Here is a 20570-nt window from a genome sequence, read left to right as displayed (position 1 = left end):
AAATGTCCTTTCCTTTGATATTACTAGATTTTGGCAAAAATTACCTTTCTTTAAAAGTTTAGTCATATTTATGATCATTAGAGTATGAGTCAAGAAAACAAAAATATGCCAGATCCGGGCCTGTCATGGCAATAAAAATTTTCCCACGTTCTTGACGAATACACCACGATGGAATACGTATTTACGATTGTTAAACATAAATTCAATTTTCATTGGCAAAATTTAGTGTCAAAGCTTCCTTAAGAAATATAGCATTTATTTTGTTGTATGTTGCTTTTGCTGGCAATTCTACAGCGACTCAGGAACATTTTTCTATACTTACAGAATTGAAGGGCCATACTAATAAAAGTATTATGTTGGTCTATGGTTTCCTACTAACGCAATGACGGAAAATTGATAAAACTTTAAATGATTATTTATGAAATTACACGCACTATCGTCATTTACGTTTTTGCCCATCGGTATTTCCAACTGCACGGACGTTCTTAATTTCTGAATTTTCTTAGCACAAAATTCAAAAATAGTCGATGTATTTACTATTTATAATTCTAGTATTTCAAACTTTATTATAAACATAGAAAACGACGGCTTATCACGCTCCATTAAAATGCACTCCATTAATTAATTAAAAACCCAGGACGGGCCTTCTTAAATACAGCTGTAAAGACAATAAGATCCTTACATCAATCATGTCACTCCGTCTTCTGACACATTAACACGACATAATAATATGTCTATATAATACATTCTTCTGTTCGCTTCAAAGATTTCTCATGACAACTGGTACAGGTAGGGATTGGCTGTGGCTAGAAATGTGAGAAATGTGAGTGGTCACGTCAGAATGGACCCTTTTTGTCAATAAAAGAAATTCAGGTCTTAAACGATCATCAAAGTCATACACCAGCAATGGTTCCCTTATATCCTGCTCTTATCATTTACAAAAAACACTCAATTCTCATTTTTTTTCTCATTACAAGTGTCACATTTTACGCAGAAACAGGTAATAAAGAGACATAACTTTGGAACAAATTAACCCAGTTCCAACAATCGATCGTGGTTTCTGAGAAATCTGTTAATTCACCAATATTTTTATGTTTTAAAAAATGTAAAACTAGAGTTAACTTGTCCTGTTGGAGACACGTGTGTAGTTTGAAAAACATTCCTGAGAAGCCCGCTTACGAGCAAAACTTGTCTGACGCGGACCAAAATCAAGAAGTCAGGCTAGCTGGTAAATGTTAATAAATCCACTTTTCCCACGTTTAACGGCCATCTTTATCGAGGCTTCGGTCGTAAGCACAGCATGTTTTTAAAATAAAACTGGCTTAAAATCGACGACGCTATACACTGCTTAAAATTTAAACGATGGTTAAAGAATGTCATACGGAGAAATGTTTTACAAGCTATTAATATTATTCTGTAAGAAAATCATGTATGCAATTTATGGAAATAATATCATAATGTCATCAAATAAAGCGTTTTTCTGTCCCAGCTGATTGTCACGTGACGGTTTGCAGGAGAGAGTGGAAATTTATGAATCATAATATAATCCTCTCGCCTTTACTTATTGAAAAATAACCTTTAAAGCGTCGATGATAAATGGACATTGAAGTCACAGGGTGTTTTTGCATAATGTCTTCATCTCTCTTTGTAGTTTCGTTGAGATATCGACATACGTAGGCCGATTATGTGTCGGCATGAACATGGGTGTTTGGCGTGAGGCAAGAGTAAGTTCTTTGCCGTCTTAACTATTAATGACATTTTTTGATAAGTTTCAAAACTGTACTTATCAAGAAGAATGATCACACACACACGCGCACGCGCGCGCGCGCACACACACACACACACGCACACACAAAAATACCAAGACATGCAGTTAGGCTTATTTTTTACTTTAATTTTCACAAAATGTAAGGGGTCGAGTTATAGTTCTGAACCTAATATAATAAACAAGAGGACCAAATGGTTCTAGGTATGGTCCTAGGTCGCTAACCATCGTAATCAAAGTCCATGAAGATTGAAAAATGTAGCCTTTAATTTTCCATACACAAGGACACCAGATGACTTACATTCAGACTTGATCTAAATTTGATCAAGACAATCTAACCAAATTTTATGAATATCCAGTGTTTAGTGCAGCCCCTATAGCATACACAAGGTTTTTCTTTGATTTCACCTAATGATCGAGTTCTTGATCCCAAATGACCCATAATCTAACCTGACTTAGACTTCATCAAGAGAATCATTCTGATAAAATGCATGACTATCCAGTGAAAAATGCAGCCCCTACTGCAACACAAAGTTTTTCTTTGAATTGACTGGGTGACCTTGTTCTTAACTCCAGATCAATACTTATCGGACCTGACCTAGAATTCATCAAAACAATCATTCTTATCAAATTTCATGAATATCCAGTGGAAAATGCAGCCCCTGTTGCAGTGTTTAAACTCCGATGATCTACATGTATATTCAAACGTTCTTGAGTTATCATCCAGAAATGGTCGTTGTGACCTTGACCTTCGACCTCAAAATCAATAGGGGTAATCTGCTGGTCATGACCAATCTCCCTATCAACTCTCATGATCCAACACCCAAGTGCTCTTGAGTTATTATCCAGAAACCGATTGGTCTACATACAGACCATAATCTGCAAAACAATATACCTCTCCTTCTTCAAAGTGGGACATAACAGAGTTAACAGAATGTTATACTCCTCCAGTAGTTGTGATGAGATTTTAAACCAACTAGAAATGTGCCCATGGGACACAGATGCCCCCACTACATGGATTTAAAATGGCAAATTTTCCCTAGGTCAGGGGGGCCATAACTCCTACAATACTGAATGAATCCAGATGCGAAACCCCAGGTGCACAACTGCACATGCTGACCAACATTCCTGTAAACTTTGCTGACTCTAGGTCAAGTACTTTTGGAGCTACGTGCAACACAACATTAAAATGACCGATTTTTAACCAAGTCAGGGGCCATAACTCCTACATGACTAATGAATCCAGATGCGAAACCCCAGGTGCACAACTGCACATGCTGACCAACATTCCTGTAAACTTTGGTGCCTCTAGGTCAAATACTTTTGGAGCTACACGCGACACAACATTAAATGACCGATTTTTAACTTAGTCAGGGGCCATAACGCCTACAAGACTGAATGAATCTGGACGCGAAACCCCAGGTGCACAACTACACATGCTGACCAACATTCCTGTTAACTTTGGTGACTCTAGGTCAAATACTTTTTGAGCTAGGCGTGACACAACACTAAAATGACCAATTTTTACAAAGTCAGGGGCCATAACTCCTACATGACTGAATGAATCTGGACGCGAAACCCCAGGGGCACAAGTACACATGCTGACCAACATTCCTGTAAAGTTTTGTGACTCTACGTCAAATACTTTTGAAGCTAGGTGTGACACAACACTAAAATGACCAATTTTTACAAAGTCAGGGGCCATAACTCCTACACGACTGAATGAATCAAGACGTGAAACCCCAGGTGCACAACTACACATGCTGACCAAAATTCCTGTAAAGTTTTGTGACTCTACATCAAATACTTTTGAAGCTAGGCGCGGCACAACAGGACGGACAGATGGACGGAAGGACGGATGAGGGCAAATCTATATACCCCCCCACAAAAGTGGGGGCATAAAAGTCCTATATATTTGTTTATACTAACAGCTGTATAGAAACAGGCTATGCTTATAAATGTATACCTAGATTTGCGGAGAAACCTATTATGCTTAATTAACATACACCCAACACCTACAGCAACAATACCAATACTGGGAAGAGAACTATCTTTGCTGGGTACAAATAAAAAGAAGGCAGGAATCTCTTTTGTGAATCCATACAGTCACAATATTCTTTATTTGGTTTTCATGGTTTTGTATAAGCAGTGACTCACATGTATACAATGACAAAATCATAACTCACAAAATGCAACAATAACATTGCTTCCAAAGAGCTTGTATCAGCAAACCGGATTTGTTTAATTACTTGTACCTGCAAAATCAACTGGTTACATGATACATTTCTTCAAGTAGGTTCAGTTTTATTTCTTGCATCACCAACCTGATTGATTACATTATTTCAACCATGTCCCCTTTTAAAACCCATCCCATCACTAAGTATATACAACAGAATGAAAGCTAACTTCTCCAAGCTCTGCTAACTGACTTGATGCTCATCCTCCCAATTTTGAATATGTATAATAAAACATCAAATCAAAATAGTAACTTTATGAATGTGAAATGATTACAGGACAAGGCATTTCAAAACAATAAAGTCCAAAATATCATTTTGTTTCTGATGATTATGTTTTTTATACTGTAGTCTGTTAGTCAGTCAGTGGTATGCTGATAGCTCCTCACATTTAGACTGACAGAAGGCACAACATATTTTGATTTGAAGCTATTTTCATTTACATTACAATAAACCATTTCCACTAGAACCTAGCTGAAATTTCATATATACTTTATAAATCTGTAAAAGGGATGTGATGTTTCTAGCATATATGTGGTACTGTTGTATGTCTTGTTGACTTGGAACATTTTTACCGTATCCTGCTCTTTATCATAATATAACATAAACAAACTACCTTACATCCAGACTTAACTTGTTGCATCATTTCACTCTAGCAATATTATAGAGACATACCTTCAGTATCAATCTGACTAAAGTACATCTCCTATTACGCTACGCATAGGATCTGAAAACGACCTATTCATTGCCCCGTTCTGACGGCCCTTTCACTAGCCAATCAGAGCCTAGCTTACAACATCTTGCAAATCTACCTGAAGCATTGACTTTTGATATTTACAATTCTTATGTCGTAATGTATCAAATAGCCGGTTAGCTCAGTCGGTAGGCCACTTGCTTTGTAAGCGAGAGGTCCCGGGTTCGAGTCCTGGAATAACTGCATATTTTTCTTACTCTTTGACAATCGAACAAGTCGTCTGATTGGATAACATAAAAATAGCAATAATGGAAATCCAAAATATACAGAAGACGAATGTGAATGGGTCGTTCTCAGATCTTCGTTTAGAAGATCAAGCACTTTAGTCAGATTGCTTCAGTATAGCACTTTCATTTCTTACTTTACAGTACTTAAACACTAAAGCACTACACTCATTTACAAACTATGGTAAATCTGCTAACTTGAATAGAATTGATATAAGAATTTGGAAATTCATAGAAGCTACAATCTGTTTCACATGGTTTTTACTCTGCTGTATATCTGGGATCATGCTCTTAAATATTTATCTTATATTTGTTCTTTTACTGATTTTATAGCTGCATATAGATAACAACAGTACACTAAATATACTAGAAATCTGAAGGTCACTTGATATGTGAAGCATGAAAATTAGTTGTTCAACAGGGATACATACAACAACTATGTGAACAATAAATACATACAAAACAGGGTACATATCTTATAAATATTGTTAAATATGGAGTATTAAAATAGGGTGGATTCTCAACAATTAGGTCATTTCAAAATGTAGATTTGAAGGAAAAATTTGACAAAAGGCAGTTCTCACTAGGTATTTATTCGAATAGGACTTCCTTCTCAATTTCAATATGCATCTGAGGTGTAAAAATTCCAAAAATTAAAATCTTCAATTAAGAATACATATTCAAAATGTACTTGTAACACCTATACCTGAAGTCTTACACATGTAGAATTATGTGTATGAAGCAACTAGATAAATTTATCGCAACAATTTGAACAGACATTATTATTGTGTTTAGTGATTAAACTACATATTAACAAACACTCAAGAATCAGACAGCAACTACTCTATTTCTTGTGTTTACAAGTATCACAATCACACAAGGAAAATCTTATAAAATGACCCATCTTCATAACATGACTTCTGGTCCAATTTCAACAAATAACAAATACACTGACACAATTTAAATGCATGTAAATTTGTCCCTAGTCAACTTTATACTAACATACAATGGCAGGCTCTCCAAAAACAGCCCATGGTCCAATGTCCAAATATCTATATTCAGAAAAATATTCTCTTTTTTACAAAGTAGAAAGTATGAAAATAGGGGCAACAATTAAGCTACTACAATATTACAAGTAAAACATGATTCAAAGAAACGAAATATTTCAGTTGAAATATGCCATGTATGAAAAGAATGTTAAACAAGAGCTGTCGGATGACAGCGCGCTCGACTATTCGAAGAATTGATTGAAGAATGGGGTCAAAATATTTCCATAGATTTTCAGACAAAAGAAAAAAATGGATTAAACGAAAAATTTTCCTGTATTTGTGGATTTCGATTAGTCTTGCACTAAGTGGCAATGTGTGACCATGATGGCAAATATGTTATTAAGTTATATGTTAGGCAAACACAGACTTGTATGAAAAGTTTAACTAATTTCCAAGTCCAAAAAGGGTCATAATTCAGTCAAAATAGTTGACTGAGTTATGTACACTTGCCTACAGATGGAAATCATGTTGATATACTAGTGTTAACAGTTTCAAAGCCACAGTTCAAATATTTTGACAAAAATTTCAAAGTCCAAAAAGGGCCATAATTCAGCCAAAATAGTTGTCAAGAGTTATGTACTCTTGCCTGCAGATGGAAATCATAATGATAAACAAGTTTTTAAAGTTTAAAAGCCATATGTCAAATAGTCTTGACAAAACATGGACATATATGAAAACAGAACCAATTTCCAAGTTCAAAAAGGGCCGTAATTCAGCCAAAAAAGATGACAGAGTTATGTACTCTTGCCTATTGATAGAGACTATAATACTGAACAAGATATAAAAGTTTCAAAGCCATATGTCAAACACTTTACACAAAATATAAACTGGTACGAAAAACTTAACCAAGACTTCTAAGTCAGAAGGGGCCATAATTCAGCCAAAATGCTTGATGGAGTTATGTACTCTTGCCTACAACTGGATATGGTGATGGTAAACAAGTGTTGAAAGTTTCAAAGCTTTATCTCAAAAGACTTTGTCAAAATGTAGACTGGTACGAAAAACTTAACCAAGATTTCTAAGTAAAAAAGGGGCAATAATTCAACCAAAATGCTTGATGGAGTTATGTACTCTTGCCTACAACTGGACATGATGATGGTAAACAAGTGTTGAAAGTTTCAAAGCTTTATCTCAAAAGACTTTGCCAAAATATGAACTGGTACGAAAAACTTAACCAAGATTTCTAAGTCAAAAGGGGCCATAATTCAGTCAAAATGCTTGACAGAGTTATATACTCTTGCCTATAACTGGACATGGTGATGGTAAACAAGTGTTGAAAGTTTCAAAGCTTTATCTCAAAAGACTTTGTCAGAATGTGGACTGGTACGAAAAACTTAACCAGGGTGTGACGCTGATGCCGACGCCGACGCCGTGGTGAGTAGGATAGCTCTACTTATTCTTCGAATAGTCGAGCTAAAAACGAAAATCGGCTCACTAAAATTTTTTACTATCACTAATTATCCAAAAAATATAATTTAAAATAGATTCTAACAATGAGAACCTTCACGAGTTCTAGCTCACACTAATAATCAGAGTAAAATGTCCTTCACCCACACAATTCTATATAATGCAGCAACTACAGGAAGTTCAAAAAGGAGGATATCAAAATTTCTGTCCATATCAAAAATGTACATGCAATCTTAGGCAAAAATTCTATACAAATCTAGCATTAAATCAGTTCTTATATATATTTGTAATGTAAACTATATCACATACATGGTGTCTACTGTATTACACAACAAATGACTTTTCAACATGTGGTTTGCATGTGTTTTTGTCTTATTTTTGATAGCTTTATGCCTGGCAACTCAATCTCTGCACGAGTTCTACTGTATAAACTTGTAAACAATGGGTTTCTATCTCTACTTGTAAGTTTTAACAGCAAACAAAAACAACCTAGAATTACTCTATCACTTTATAACATATCACAACTAGAAATTATATGAACTGTAAATAGTTCAAAACTTAGGCATGTTAAAAGTAAGTAGAAAAAAATGATATCAAAATGACATTGTTAAGATATCATTTATGACATCAAATACAACACCTATTATGACAACAAACAAAACATCAAATAAGACATCATAAATATTTTTGGTCACACAGACACTGCCTATCAGAATTTAGAATTTTGGTTGGTCACACAGACACTGCCTATCAGAATTTATAATTTTGGTCAATAGAGGTTAAACTTTCTAAAATAGATGGTTTTTTATTTTAGAAATTTCAAAATAATGCAAAAAAAGAAAACATTCTGTCACTGAAACTCAAGACCTTAACCTTTAAAACTTTCAGCCTCAAACATAGGTAAAAACAGAATACTGATTTTAAGGCAGCAAGTCCCCATCCTGAATCCAACAATACAACATATGTATGTTAATGATACAACAATAAGAACATAAATATCCTAAACTTAGTAAGTTTATCTTTTGGCTACTAACACTAAAAAGAAAACGAGGAGATCTAACACAATACAGAGAAAAATCAATCCTTGTAATTATCACAATACTAACTGAGACTTAACAAACACAAAAATCAACGTAGAAAAAAGGAATCTGACAGGCAAAACACAACATAAATTAAAGCCAGGTGTCAACTATGCAAAGTTAGTTTCTCTTCTGTAAGCATAAAAAATGCAGTCTTCAGTCAAGTAGTAGTGACACAGCTAGATCAATAATTTCAGGATTAACTAGTTAAGTTAGACTATTTACAATTTAACTATGTTTCGCAAAATAATAAATTCGTGACTGTATTTTTTGTGTATCAGTAATGCATACTTGTTTATGTTGTGTAAACAGAAGAGAAAAATCAATCCTTGTAATTATCACAATACTAACTGAGACTTAACAAACACACAAATCAACGTAGAAAAAAGGAATCTGACAGGCAAAACACAACATAAATTAAAGCCAGGTGTCAACTATGCAAAGTTAGTTTCTCTTCTGTAAGCATAAAAAATGCAGTCTTCAGTCAAGTAGTAGTGACACAGCTAGATCAATAATTTCAGGATTAACTAGTTAAGTTAGACTATTTACAATTTAACTATGTTTCGCAAAATAATAAATTCATGACTGTATTTTTTGTGTATCAGTAATGCATACTTGTTTATGTTGTGTAAACAGAAAATCATGTGGTAAATGCAGAAATGTTTTCTCAGCATTAGTATTTAAGATGTTCTATCTATATTTCTGTCATAATATCAGCTGAAAATGTTAGAACATTTTTGCTGTAAATCAACACAATTCATTCCTTTATCAGGCTATAATGAAGACTCGTTCAAAATAAATAGATCATATATAAACAATAATCAACAGGTAAGACAGTCATTCTGCTTCTGGTATAAGCTAAGTTTTACACTTAAAAATTGTGTTCCCTCTTCACAGGTAATGCATTTTGGTACAAATAATAAATATATATTAAATGGAATGTGTTAAGTTTGTGGTTGAGAAATTGTATATACATGAATACCTATCATGTCACAAGTTCCTCACATCAAATAGAGGTGGAGACAAAAATGGATAGTGCATTCTTCAAAAAAGATGCTTGACTCATACATATGTGGTCTGAAACAACAGGTTTGATATTGGAGTTAAAGATCCCCTTTGCACTGTGCTCTTTATTTTTCTCAACCATTAGTAATTTATAAGGCCAGAGAAAATTGTGCTAGAATTCAGGTACATGTATATGAAATCTATAGTATATTTTTCAGCTCTTTTAAAAACTGCAAGAACTTCCAAAAAAATAACCCATGGCCTGCCATGGTTGCAAAATCAAATTCTGAATTAATACAAAAAGATCACATATAAATATGTATAAATCAAAATATTAAACATCTTCAAAAGGCCACTCCTAAACAAAATCTTAAAACTGAAAGCAAAATATCTTTAATAGTAGGCCGCCAACTAGGCCAGCATTTGATACAGTTTCGTAACTTAAATGACTATTTCTCAGAAGTGATTTTTCTATACACAAGCCAATTATACATTCAAAAGAAAACAGTGTAAAAACACAAATTTAGCCCACATAAAATTTGCTCCTGTAAGCATATTGTCACAATAAGCATGATAAAGAAAAATAACAGAAATGTGATTTAAGTACACCTGAATTCCATGTGACTACAATCCACTTTCCCTTTGGTTTCCTACATAAAACTGTAAGCTACAATACTCAAAATCTACAACATAAAAATGCACTACATTTCACTTCACAAAATGTAAACTTTAAAAAACAAAACACAACCTGTCTTTGTATAATAACAAGTGCCAATAACAGCTATAGAGTTCTATATAATTTTAGTGTTCATTTTGTGCCTATATTTATTTTGCTATACCAAGTCTTTTTTGTAGAAATTTTGATGTAACTTTGTTGGAGTTTTTCCTCAGATAATCTGAGCCACCACTTTTGTTCCACTCTTGCTCAAATTCACGGCCAAGAATTTCTGCTCCTTTTTTCTTTGTCAGTCCAGTTTCTTCAACACTGAGCTCACACATATTAAGATCATCTACACCTACAGGAAAGTAAACAATCATTCTGTAAGTAGATTCTCACACTACTGTAACTGTACTACTGCAAAACTAACCATATATACTGTAATACTATTGTTATTGTGGAAAGGGCTACAATACTATTGTTATTGTGGAACTGGCTACCATACTATTGTTATTGTGGAACGGGCTACAATACTACTGTTATTGTGGAACAGGCTACAATACTACTGTTATTGTGGAACGGGCTACAATCTACTGTTATTGTGGAACGGCTACCATACTCTGTTATTGTGGAACGGGCTACAATACTACTGTTATTGTGGAACGGGCTACCATACTACTGTTATTGTGGAACGGGCTACCATACTACTGTTATTGTGGAACGGGCTACAATACTACTGTTATTGTGGAACGGGCTACAATACTACTGTTATTGTGGAACGGGCTACAATACTACTGTTATTGTGGAACGGGCTACAATACTACTGTTATTGTGGAACGGGCTACAATACTACTGTTATTGTGGAACGGGCTACCATACTATTGTTATTGTGGAACGGTCTACAATACTATTGTTATTGTGGAACGGGCTAACTATTGGTGTTAGACATGGAGTAGAGTATTGTCGAAAGTGCTTGTAATTTTGTTAACTTTTTTCCAAGATTAGATTAAAATGTACACATCAAGAAATAGCTAAAATAAAATCATCATTAATTTGCACAAGTGTTTCTTTACAGATCTGTCATAGAAAGAAAATCATAGTATATACATATATAGTTTATTTGTTATGAGCGGCATTAGTGCTATGTGATTTTTATGTAATCTCAAAAATTAGGTGACCAAAGTTGTGCGGTTGCCAGCATGATATCAAATCAACTTAAAATTTGAAGATATCAAATTTGTAAATTATACAGACAAAGCCATGCTTAAATCCATCTTGATTCATCTTGTTTGTGTTGTGAATGTGTTCGAAGAATGCATAGTAATTTATGCTGTATACTTAATACTAAGCCTATTCGAGTATTGAATTATCTCCTGTAATGCTGTGAAGACCACATTTTATATTCACATGAAGGATGAAATATATGCATGTTATTATTGCTTCAATGTAAGAATTGTTTTGGCGAGTGTAAATCTGCATAAGCATTATGTCATATCTAAGCTAAAGAACTTGCTATGTAATTGCTTGTATGATACTTTATATTTTTATGTCATTGTAACCAGTTACTAATTGTAGTTTGGACCTACAAAGCTGATGAAGAGTCATGAATTGGTCAGAACACATTCTAGAAATTAACTAGAAGATGCTTTTGTAGAAAAGTGCATATCTCCCCAAAAGTACAGTAGTAAAAGGCAATAAGTCAATAGGGGACAGGAGCGGAAGTCAAAGAGACACTAATGGTTGGCTACAATAGGGATCATCTACTCGGCATGTCCAATCATCCCATGAAGTTTTAACATTCTGGGTCTAGTGATTCACAAGTTAAGGATTGGAAAAGTTTTTTCCATATTTTGGCTCTTTGTGACCATAACCTTTGATCTAGTGACCCCAAAAACGAAAGGGGTAATCTACTCTGCATGTCCAATCATTCTATGAAGTTTCAACATACTGAGTCGAGTGGTTCTCAAGTTATTGATCGGAAATGGTTTTCCACGTCCAGGCCCCTGTGACCTTGACCTTTGACAGAGTGACCCCAAAAACAATAGGGGTCGTTTACTCCTAAAGCCCTACAACCCTATGAAATTTGAAGGTTCTAGGTAAAATGGTTCTCCAGTTATTGATCAGAAATGAAGTGTGATGGATGGACGGACTGACGGATGGACACAGTCAGGGCAAAAACAATATTTAGTTTATTTTTTCCAAGGTAGTGTATTAATCTATAATATATAATTTTAAGCATACAGTTCTAATTCAGCCTTTAACAAACTAGAGCTATCACTAAAGGTGATGAATGTACCCCCCGCATGCACTGACACAGTACATTGCAATTTGACGCACACAAGACTGCATAATTATGTGGACTGTATGTATACAGTATAGTAACAAAAAACAAAGTCCCATAACTATGCAGAATATTTATCTAAAAGAATGTAACATGCACCATGCACAACTTGGGCTGATAATGATTACTTGTGTGAAGTTTCATTAAATTGTGTGTAAGGGTTTGGTAGATTAGGCACGCACAAGATTGCATATGCAGACTGTATGTACATAGTATGTTAACAAGAAACAAAGTCCCATAACTCTGCAATTTTTGTCGCTGAAAGAACCTAACATGCCCCATGCACAACTACTGTTGTTATTGATCACTTGTGTGAAGTTTCATTAAATTGTGTCAAGGGGATGAGGAGAGATGGTGCGCACAAGATTGTGTCTATGTATATAGTATAGTAACAAAAAAACAAAGTCCCATAACTCTGCAAATTTTTTTTCTGAAAGAACCTAACATGCCCCATGCACAACTACTGTTGTTACTGATCACTTGTGTGAAGTTTCATTAAATTGTGTCAAGGGGATGAGGAGAGATGGTGCGCACAAGATTGTCTCTATGTATATAGTATAGTAACAAAAAAACAAAGTCCCATAACTCTGCAAATTTTTTTTCTAAAAGAACCTAACATGCCCCATGCACAACTACTGTTGGTACTGATCACTTGTGTGAAGTTTCATTAAATTGTGTCAAGGGGATGAGGAGAGATGGTGCGCACAAGATTGTGTCTATGTATATAGTATAGTAACAAAAAACAAAGTCCCATAACTCTGCAAATTTTTTTTCTAAAAGAACCTAACATGCCCCATGCACAACTACTGTTGGTACTGATCACTTGTGTGAAGTTTCATTAAATTCTGTCAAGGGGCTAAGGAGAGATGGTGCGCACAAGACTGCGTCTACGGACAGACGGCCAGACGGACAGACAGACAGACAACCTGAAACCAGTATACCCCCCCTTACAACTTTGTTGTCGGGGGGTACAATAATACACAGCATCCAGGTTATATCCTGACTTGGCAGTCAACACAAAAAAATGCTATATTGACCAAAGCAGACTTGGCAAAAGTTTGTATGACTTCTTTGTTCTGACTGCCCTGTTACTAAACTTGCATGATTTGAATTTCTTCTTTACTTTAATATTATATGAAACAAGGAAGACAGAATTAAGACAATTAATAACATGCTGCAGACCATATACAATGTGCTGCTGCATACACTGACTTATCAATGAACAAGATCATGGTACATCAAATAAAGTGCAAAATATGCAAAATTAACTTTTATGTTACTCAAAAATGTTCAGAAAATATACATCCAGTTAATGTATAAAATGTAATACCTGATATCATCAATATAGGCGGTCTTTCCGGATAAACCTCCATCTGTCTGGCGATCCACTTCCCATCAAAATGTGCGTACCACATGCCTTGATGATGTCCACCTTCACGATACTCATCAGCTGGCCTAGCAAAGGGGATCTTAAAGAATCGCTGGATTCCATTCTCCTCACTCTGCCTGGCTCTAGACTGTGGCGGTGGTGCAACAACGGTCTCCGCTAAAAATACAGAACAATTATTGTATAAAACTCATGCAATAGACACTCCCCTAACAATCTGAACTAGAAGATGCTTTTGTAGAAAAGCGCATGTCTCCCCCAAAGCATAGTCACATAGGCAAGAAGTCAATAGGGGACAGGAGCAAAAGTCAAAGAGACACTGATGGTCGACTGCAATACAGATCATCTACTTGGCATGTCCAATCATCCCTATAATTTTCAACATTCTGGGCCTAGTGGTTCTCAAGTTATGAATTAGAAACGGTTTTCCATGTTCAGGCCCCTGTGACCTTGACCTTTGATAGAGTGACCTCAAAATCAATAGGGGTCATCTACTCTGCATATCCAATCATCCTATTAAGTTTCAACATTCTGAAACAAGTGGTTCTCAAGTTATTGATTGGAAGGAGTTTTCCATGTTCAGCCCCCTGTGACCTTGACCTTTGATGGAGTGAACCCAAAAACAATAGGGGCCATATACTCTGTAAGTCCTATCACCCTATGAAGTTTGAAGGTTCTAGGTCAAATGGTTCTCAAGTTATTGACCGGAAATTGATTTCCATGTTCTGTCCGCTGTGACCTTGACCTTCAAAAGACAGACCCCAAAATCAATAGGGGTCATCTACTCTGCATGTCCAAACATCCTATGAAGTTTCAACATTCTGGGTCAAGTGGTTCTCAAGTTACTGACCGGAAATGGTTTTGCATGTTCAGGCTCCCGTGACCTTGACCTTTAATAGAGTGACCCCAAAACCAATAGGGGTCACCTACTCTGCATGTCCAATCATCCTATGAAGTTTCAACATTCTGGGTCAAGTGGTTCTCAAGTTATAGATCGGAAATGGTTTTCCATGTTCAGGCCCCTGTGACCTTGAACTTTAATAGAGTGACCCCAAAATTGATGGGGGTCATCTACTCTGCATGTACAATCATCCTATGAAGTTTCAACATTCTGGGTCAAGTGGTTCTCAAGTTACTGACTGGAAATGGTTTTCCACAGTCAGGCCCCTGTGACCTTGACCTTTAATAGAGTGACCCAAAATCAATAGGGGGCATCTACTCTGCATGTCCAATCATCCTATAAAGTTTCAACATTCTGGGTCAAGTGGTTCTCAAGTTATTGATCAGAAATGGTTTTCCATGTTCAGGCCCCTGTGACCTTGACCTTTAACAGAGTGACTCCAAAATCAATAGGGGTCATCTACTCTGCATGACCAATCATCCTAAGTATGAAGTTTCAATACTGGGTCAAGCAGTTCTCAAAATATTGCTCGGAAAAGGTTTTCCATGTTCAGGCCCCTGTGACCTTGACCTCTGATGGAGTGACCCCAAAAACAATAGGAGTCGTCTACTCCAAAAGCCCTGCCATCTTATGAAGTTTGAAGGTTCTAAGTCAAATGGTTCTCCAGTTATTGATCGGAAATGAAGTGTGACGGACTGACGGACGGACAGGGCAAAAACAGTATGTCTCCCCCAGTGAGGAGACATAATTATAGAATGTTAAACATGCAAGTAATATTTTCTTCATACTCTTTCTTTGGAAATATTGTAGTAATAGTTTACAATAGTTTACTAATAGTAATACATGAAAATCCCTTAATGGATAACAGAGTTATTGACCATACAGGAAAAAAACCCTATTGACCTTTGACCTCCAAGTGTGAACTTGACCTTTGAGTTAGGGGTCTGGGTGTTGCCCATGACATGTTGTTTTATTATGGGGTACATTTGCGCCAAGTAATTTTAAAATCCCTTTAAGGATTGTCGAGTAACAGACCAGACAGGAAGCTTTCTTGGCCTTAGACCTCCAAGTGTGACCTTGACCTTTGAGCTAAGGATCCAGGTTTTGTGTATGACATTTTGTCTCATCCAGGAGAATATCTGTACAAATTAATATCTAAATCCTGTTTTGCATGACAAAGTTAACAACCGGACAGGAAAAAATCTCTATTGACCTTCGATCTCCAAGTGTGACCTTGACCTTTGAGCTAGGGTTCTCGGTCTTGTTCATAATACGTCACCTGTTTATGGGGAACATTTATGCCAAATGACATTGTAATCCCTTGATGGATGACAGAGTTCTGGAGCAGACACAAAATGACCCTGTTCATGCCATGTTAACATTTGATCGCCAAGTGTGAACTTGACCTTTTAGCTAGGGGTCTGAAAGATGTGCATGACACATCATCTTCTTACGAGGTACATTTTTGCCAAGTAATATTAAAATCCCTTCATGGATTGTTGAGTTACAGACTGGACAGGAAAAAAGAGCTGTCACCGGAGACAGCGCGCTCGACTATTTCAATGCTGGATAGTGAAATTAGGCTGAAAATTGAAGCTGTCACTTGAGTGTTTAATGACTCAAATGTGGATGCAGATATTGGGCAATAGCTTTAGTCTGTGTCAAACGGATTTAGTAATAACAGAGATAAAGTACATCAAATAAGTATACAAGAGGGTCATGATGACCCTGAATCGCTCACCTAAGTAATATGAGCCACATGTTTCAAATGGCAAACTGATGCTAAAATATTAAGAATGTAGGTCAGTAGGTCATATTCATGGTCACTGAAAGTCAGTTTTAAGACCGGTGTGCAAAACTGTACATGTCATCCAAATTTCAAGGCTGTATCTTAAAAAACAAGAAAGTAGGTCTGTAGGTCAAGGTAACAGTCAAGTGACCACTAATTACTTGGGGTCATCAGGTAATTATAATTAAACAGTCTAGGAAATATGATCTGATAATTTTTTAAGTATTTTTTCCTATATAACTCATATAACAAGTGACCCCCCAGGGCGGGGCCTCTTTTCAACCCTGGGGCATAATTTGAACTATCTTGTTAGAGATCCACTAGGCAATGCTACATACCAAATATCAAAGGCCTAGGCCTTGAACTTTCAGACAAGAAGATTTTTTATTTATCTTTTCCTATATATCTTGGGACCCCCAGGGCAGGGCCTCTTCTCACCCCAGGGGCAGAATTTGAACAATTTTGGTAGAGGAACACTAGGCAAGGCAACATACTAAATATCAAAAGCCTATGCCTTGCAGTTTCAGGCAAGAACATTTTTAAAGTTTTTTCCTATATATTAAGTCTATGTAAAACTTGAGACCCCCCGGGGCAGGGCCTCTTTTCACCCCAGGGTAATAATTTGAACAATTTTGGCAGAGGACCACAAGGCAATGCTACATACCAAATATCAAAGGCCTAGGTCTTATGCTTTTAGACAAGAAGATTTTTAAAGTTTTTTCCTATATAAGTCTATGTAAAACTTGTGACCTCCGGGGTGGGGCCTCTTTTCACCCCAGGGGCACAATTTGAACAATCTTCATAGAGGACCATTAGATGATGTCACACGCCAAATATCAAGGCTCTATGCCTTGCCATTTTGTTTTTCATTTCGGTTGCCATTGCAACCAGAGTTCTGCATGGAATTCAATTCTTTGAATAATTTTGAAAGGGGGCCAACCAAGGATCATTCCTGCGAAGTTTGGTTTAATTCTGCCCAGTGGTTTTCAAGTAGAAGTTTTTTTAGAAAATGTTGACGGATGGACGACACACGACAGACATTGAGCAGTCACAAAAGCCTATGCCTTGCAGCTTCAGGCAAGAACATTTTAAAAGTTATTTCCTCTATATTAAGTCTATCTCCTAGACTAACTAGAACTGTCACAGGAGTGACTCATACCCCCACCATACGGTCTTGTCACAGAAGAATGGCAACCATAAGGAATCTTAAAAATACTTTGGAGTACTTCATCCTGGGCTTCCACATATAAGTAATACTAGTATAATACTAGTATAGTAATACTAGTAAATATATTAAATCTCTAATATTAGAGATACACTAAAAGTGAATACAAAAAAGTGTCTTACCGACCCAAGTTACTACAGAAAAATGTTTTTACTTTTTACATAGGACTTATAATAAAAAAGTTAGAAAAATACCTAAAATATTAAAAATCTAAAAATAGGATTTCTAAAAATAGACTAATTCCTGAAATTTAAGGGGAAGAAACTAAGTACAAAAGTTAAAAAAAGGTTACTTCCCTTTGGCTCAAAGCCAATCAGAATGAGATATAGTGAAAATACATCAAAATTAACCTTAAATTCTAGGTAAAAGGGGACACAATTCATGAAAAATTAGTGTCAGAGTTATGCACCTTGTGTCACATGATGTGGGTGATGAGGTGGAACATCTATTTTAAGTCTGAATCAAATCCATTCAGTAGTAACTGAGATATAGTGAAAATACATCAAAATTAACCTTAAATTCTAAGTAAAAGGGGACATAATTCATGAAAAATTGGTGTCAGAGTTATGCACCTTGTGTCACATGATGTGGGTTATGAGGTGGAACATCTATTTTAAGTTTGAATCAAATCCATTTAGTAATAACTGAGATATAGTGAAAATACAACAAAATTAACCTTAAATTCTTAGTAAAAGGGGACATAATTCATGAAAACTTGGTGTCAGAGTTATGCACCTTGTGTCACATGATGTGGGCACATGATGTGGGTGATGAGGTGGAACATCTATTTTAAGTTTGAATCAAATCCATTCAGTAGTAACTGAGATATAGTGAAAATACATCAAAATCAACCTTAAACTCTAAGTAAAAAGGGGCATAATTCATAAAAGAATGGTGTCAGAGTTATGCACCTTGTGTCAAATGATGTGGGTGATGAGGTGGAACATCTATTTTAAGTTTGAATCAAATCCATTAAGTAATAACTGAGATATAGTGAAAATACAACAAAATTAACCTTAAATTCTAAGTAAAAGGGGAAATAATTCATGAAAACTTGGTGTCAAGAGTTATGCACCTTGTGTCACATGATGTGGGTGATAAGGTAGAACATATATTTTAAGTTTGAATCAAATCCATTTGGTAATAACTGAGATAATAGATTTCGGGACGGAACGGGACGCGACGCGACGGGACGTGACAAAACTGACTCCTATATACCCCCCTCAAACATGTTTGCTGGGGTATAAAAAGGGACATAATACATGGAAAACTTCTGCAAAAGTAATACACCATGTGTCATATCATTAACAGTGTAGAACAACCATTTTCAGTTTGAACCAAATCTATTAAGCAATAACTGAGACAGAACAAAAGTGCATCACAATTTGAACCTGAAATTCTATTAGTAAAAAGGGTGCATAACTCTTAACATATTGGAGCCAGCATAATGGACCTTGTGTTATATTATGCGGGTGAAGATGTGGAAAAATCATTTTACCTTTAATTAAATCCATTTAGTAACAACAGAGATATGGTGAAAAAGCATCCAAATTAAACTGAAATTCTAAGTAAAAAGTGGATATAATTCATGAAATATTTGCACCAGAGTTACTGACCTTGTGCCATATGATGAGAAGGATGATGTGGAAGAACTTATTTAAGATTTAATCAAATTCATTCAATAATAACAAAGATATAGTGAAAGTGTACCACAATAAACCTGAAATTCTAAGTAACTAGAATGTGTCTGTAGGACACAGGGTGTGCCCCCACTGGTACATTTGTCACAAATAAGGGGCAATAATTCAAATGTTTGCAGTCTTAAGGGGGTATAGCCTCAAAAAACATTTTATGAAAAGGATTCATTATTCTAGGCCATATACTTTTTGAGCTATGAGCATCACAAACAAAAAATCCATTATTTTGGCTATTTCAAGGGCCATAACTCTGTAATAAGCACTAAGATTCCCAAGAAGAATGCCAAGTGTGCAAGGTCACATCATGATAAAGACTCAAGCAAGGTTTCATGAATCTACATCAAATACTTTTTGAGCTAGGCACATTATTAGGTGAAAATGTGCATTTTTGAATATTTCAGGGGCCGTAACATTAAAAACAGGGGGTTGAGCCAGCCAAAAAATAAGAGGTGCACAAGTTCATATCATGATAAAGACTCATGCAAGGTTTAATCAATTTATATTAAATACTTTTTGAGTTAGGCACGTCACAAGGTGAAAATGTGCATTTTTTAATATTTCAGGGGCCATAACTCTGGAAATAGGGGGCAGACTCTGATGAAAAATAGGGGGTGCGCAAGTTCATATCATGATAAAGACTCATGCAAGGTTTAATCAATTTATATTAAATACTTTTCTGAGCTAGGCGCTTCACAAGGTGAAAATGTGCAATTTGGACTATTTCAGGGGCCATAACTCTGAAAATAGGGGGTAAAGCCAGACGAAAAATAGGAGGTGCGCAAGTTCATATCATGATAAGACTCATGCAAGGTTTTATCAATTTATATCAAATACTTTTGAGCTAGGCGTGTCACGAACTTTGGACGGACGTTGTGACGAACGAACGAACTAACTAACGGACAGACGATTGAAAACTAATATGCCTCCCTTCGGGGGCATAATTCATGAAAAATTGGTGCCAGAGGTATGGACCTTGTGTCATATGATGTGTGTGATAATGTCAAGCAACTGTATTAAGTTTGAATCAAATCCATTTTGTAATAACTGAGATAGAG

At 35.8% G+C, this 20570-nt stretch overlaps 1 protein-coding gene across 5 annotated transcripts in view; it reads right to left on the bottom strand.

Moving 5' to 3' along the window:
• Nucleotides 1-3849: 3849 nt before the first annotated feature.
• The window catches only part of LOC123551416 (unconventional myosin-VI-like), an 87076-nt gene continuing 70355 nt past the window's right edge, over nt 3850-20570 (bottom strand). For all 5 annotated transcript variants that reach the window (XM_053540905.1, XM_053540904.1, XM_053540906.1 and 2 more), the window contains 2 exons: nt 13847-14062; nt 3850-10533 (listed from right to left, as the gene is read on the bottom strand). In XM_053540905.1, the coding sequence (XP_053396880.1) occupies nt 10343-10533; nt 13847-14062 (407 nt within the window). In that variant the 3' untranslated portion in view covers nt 3850-10342. The remainder of the gene's footprint in view (nt 10534-13846; nt 14063-20570) is intronic.

The sequence above is a fragment of the Mercenaria mercenaria genome, chromosome 4, assembly GCF_021730395.1.
Source record: "Mercenaria mercenaria strain notata chromosome 4, MADL_Memer_1, whole genome shotgun sequence".
Taxonomy (NCBI): domain Eukaryota; kingdom Metazoa; phylum Mollusca; class Bivalvia; order Venerida; family Veneridae; genus Mercenaria; species Mercenaria mercenaria.
This window is presented reverse-complemented; position numbering and strand designations above follow the sequence as displayed.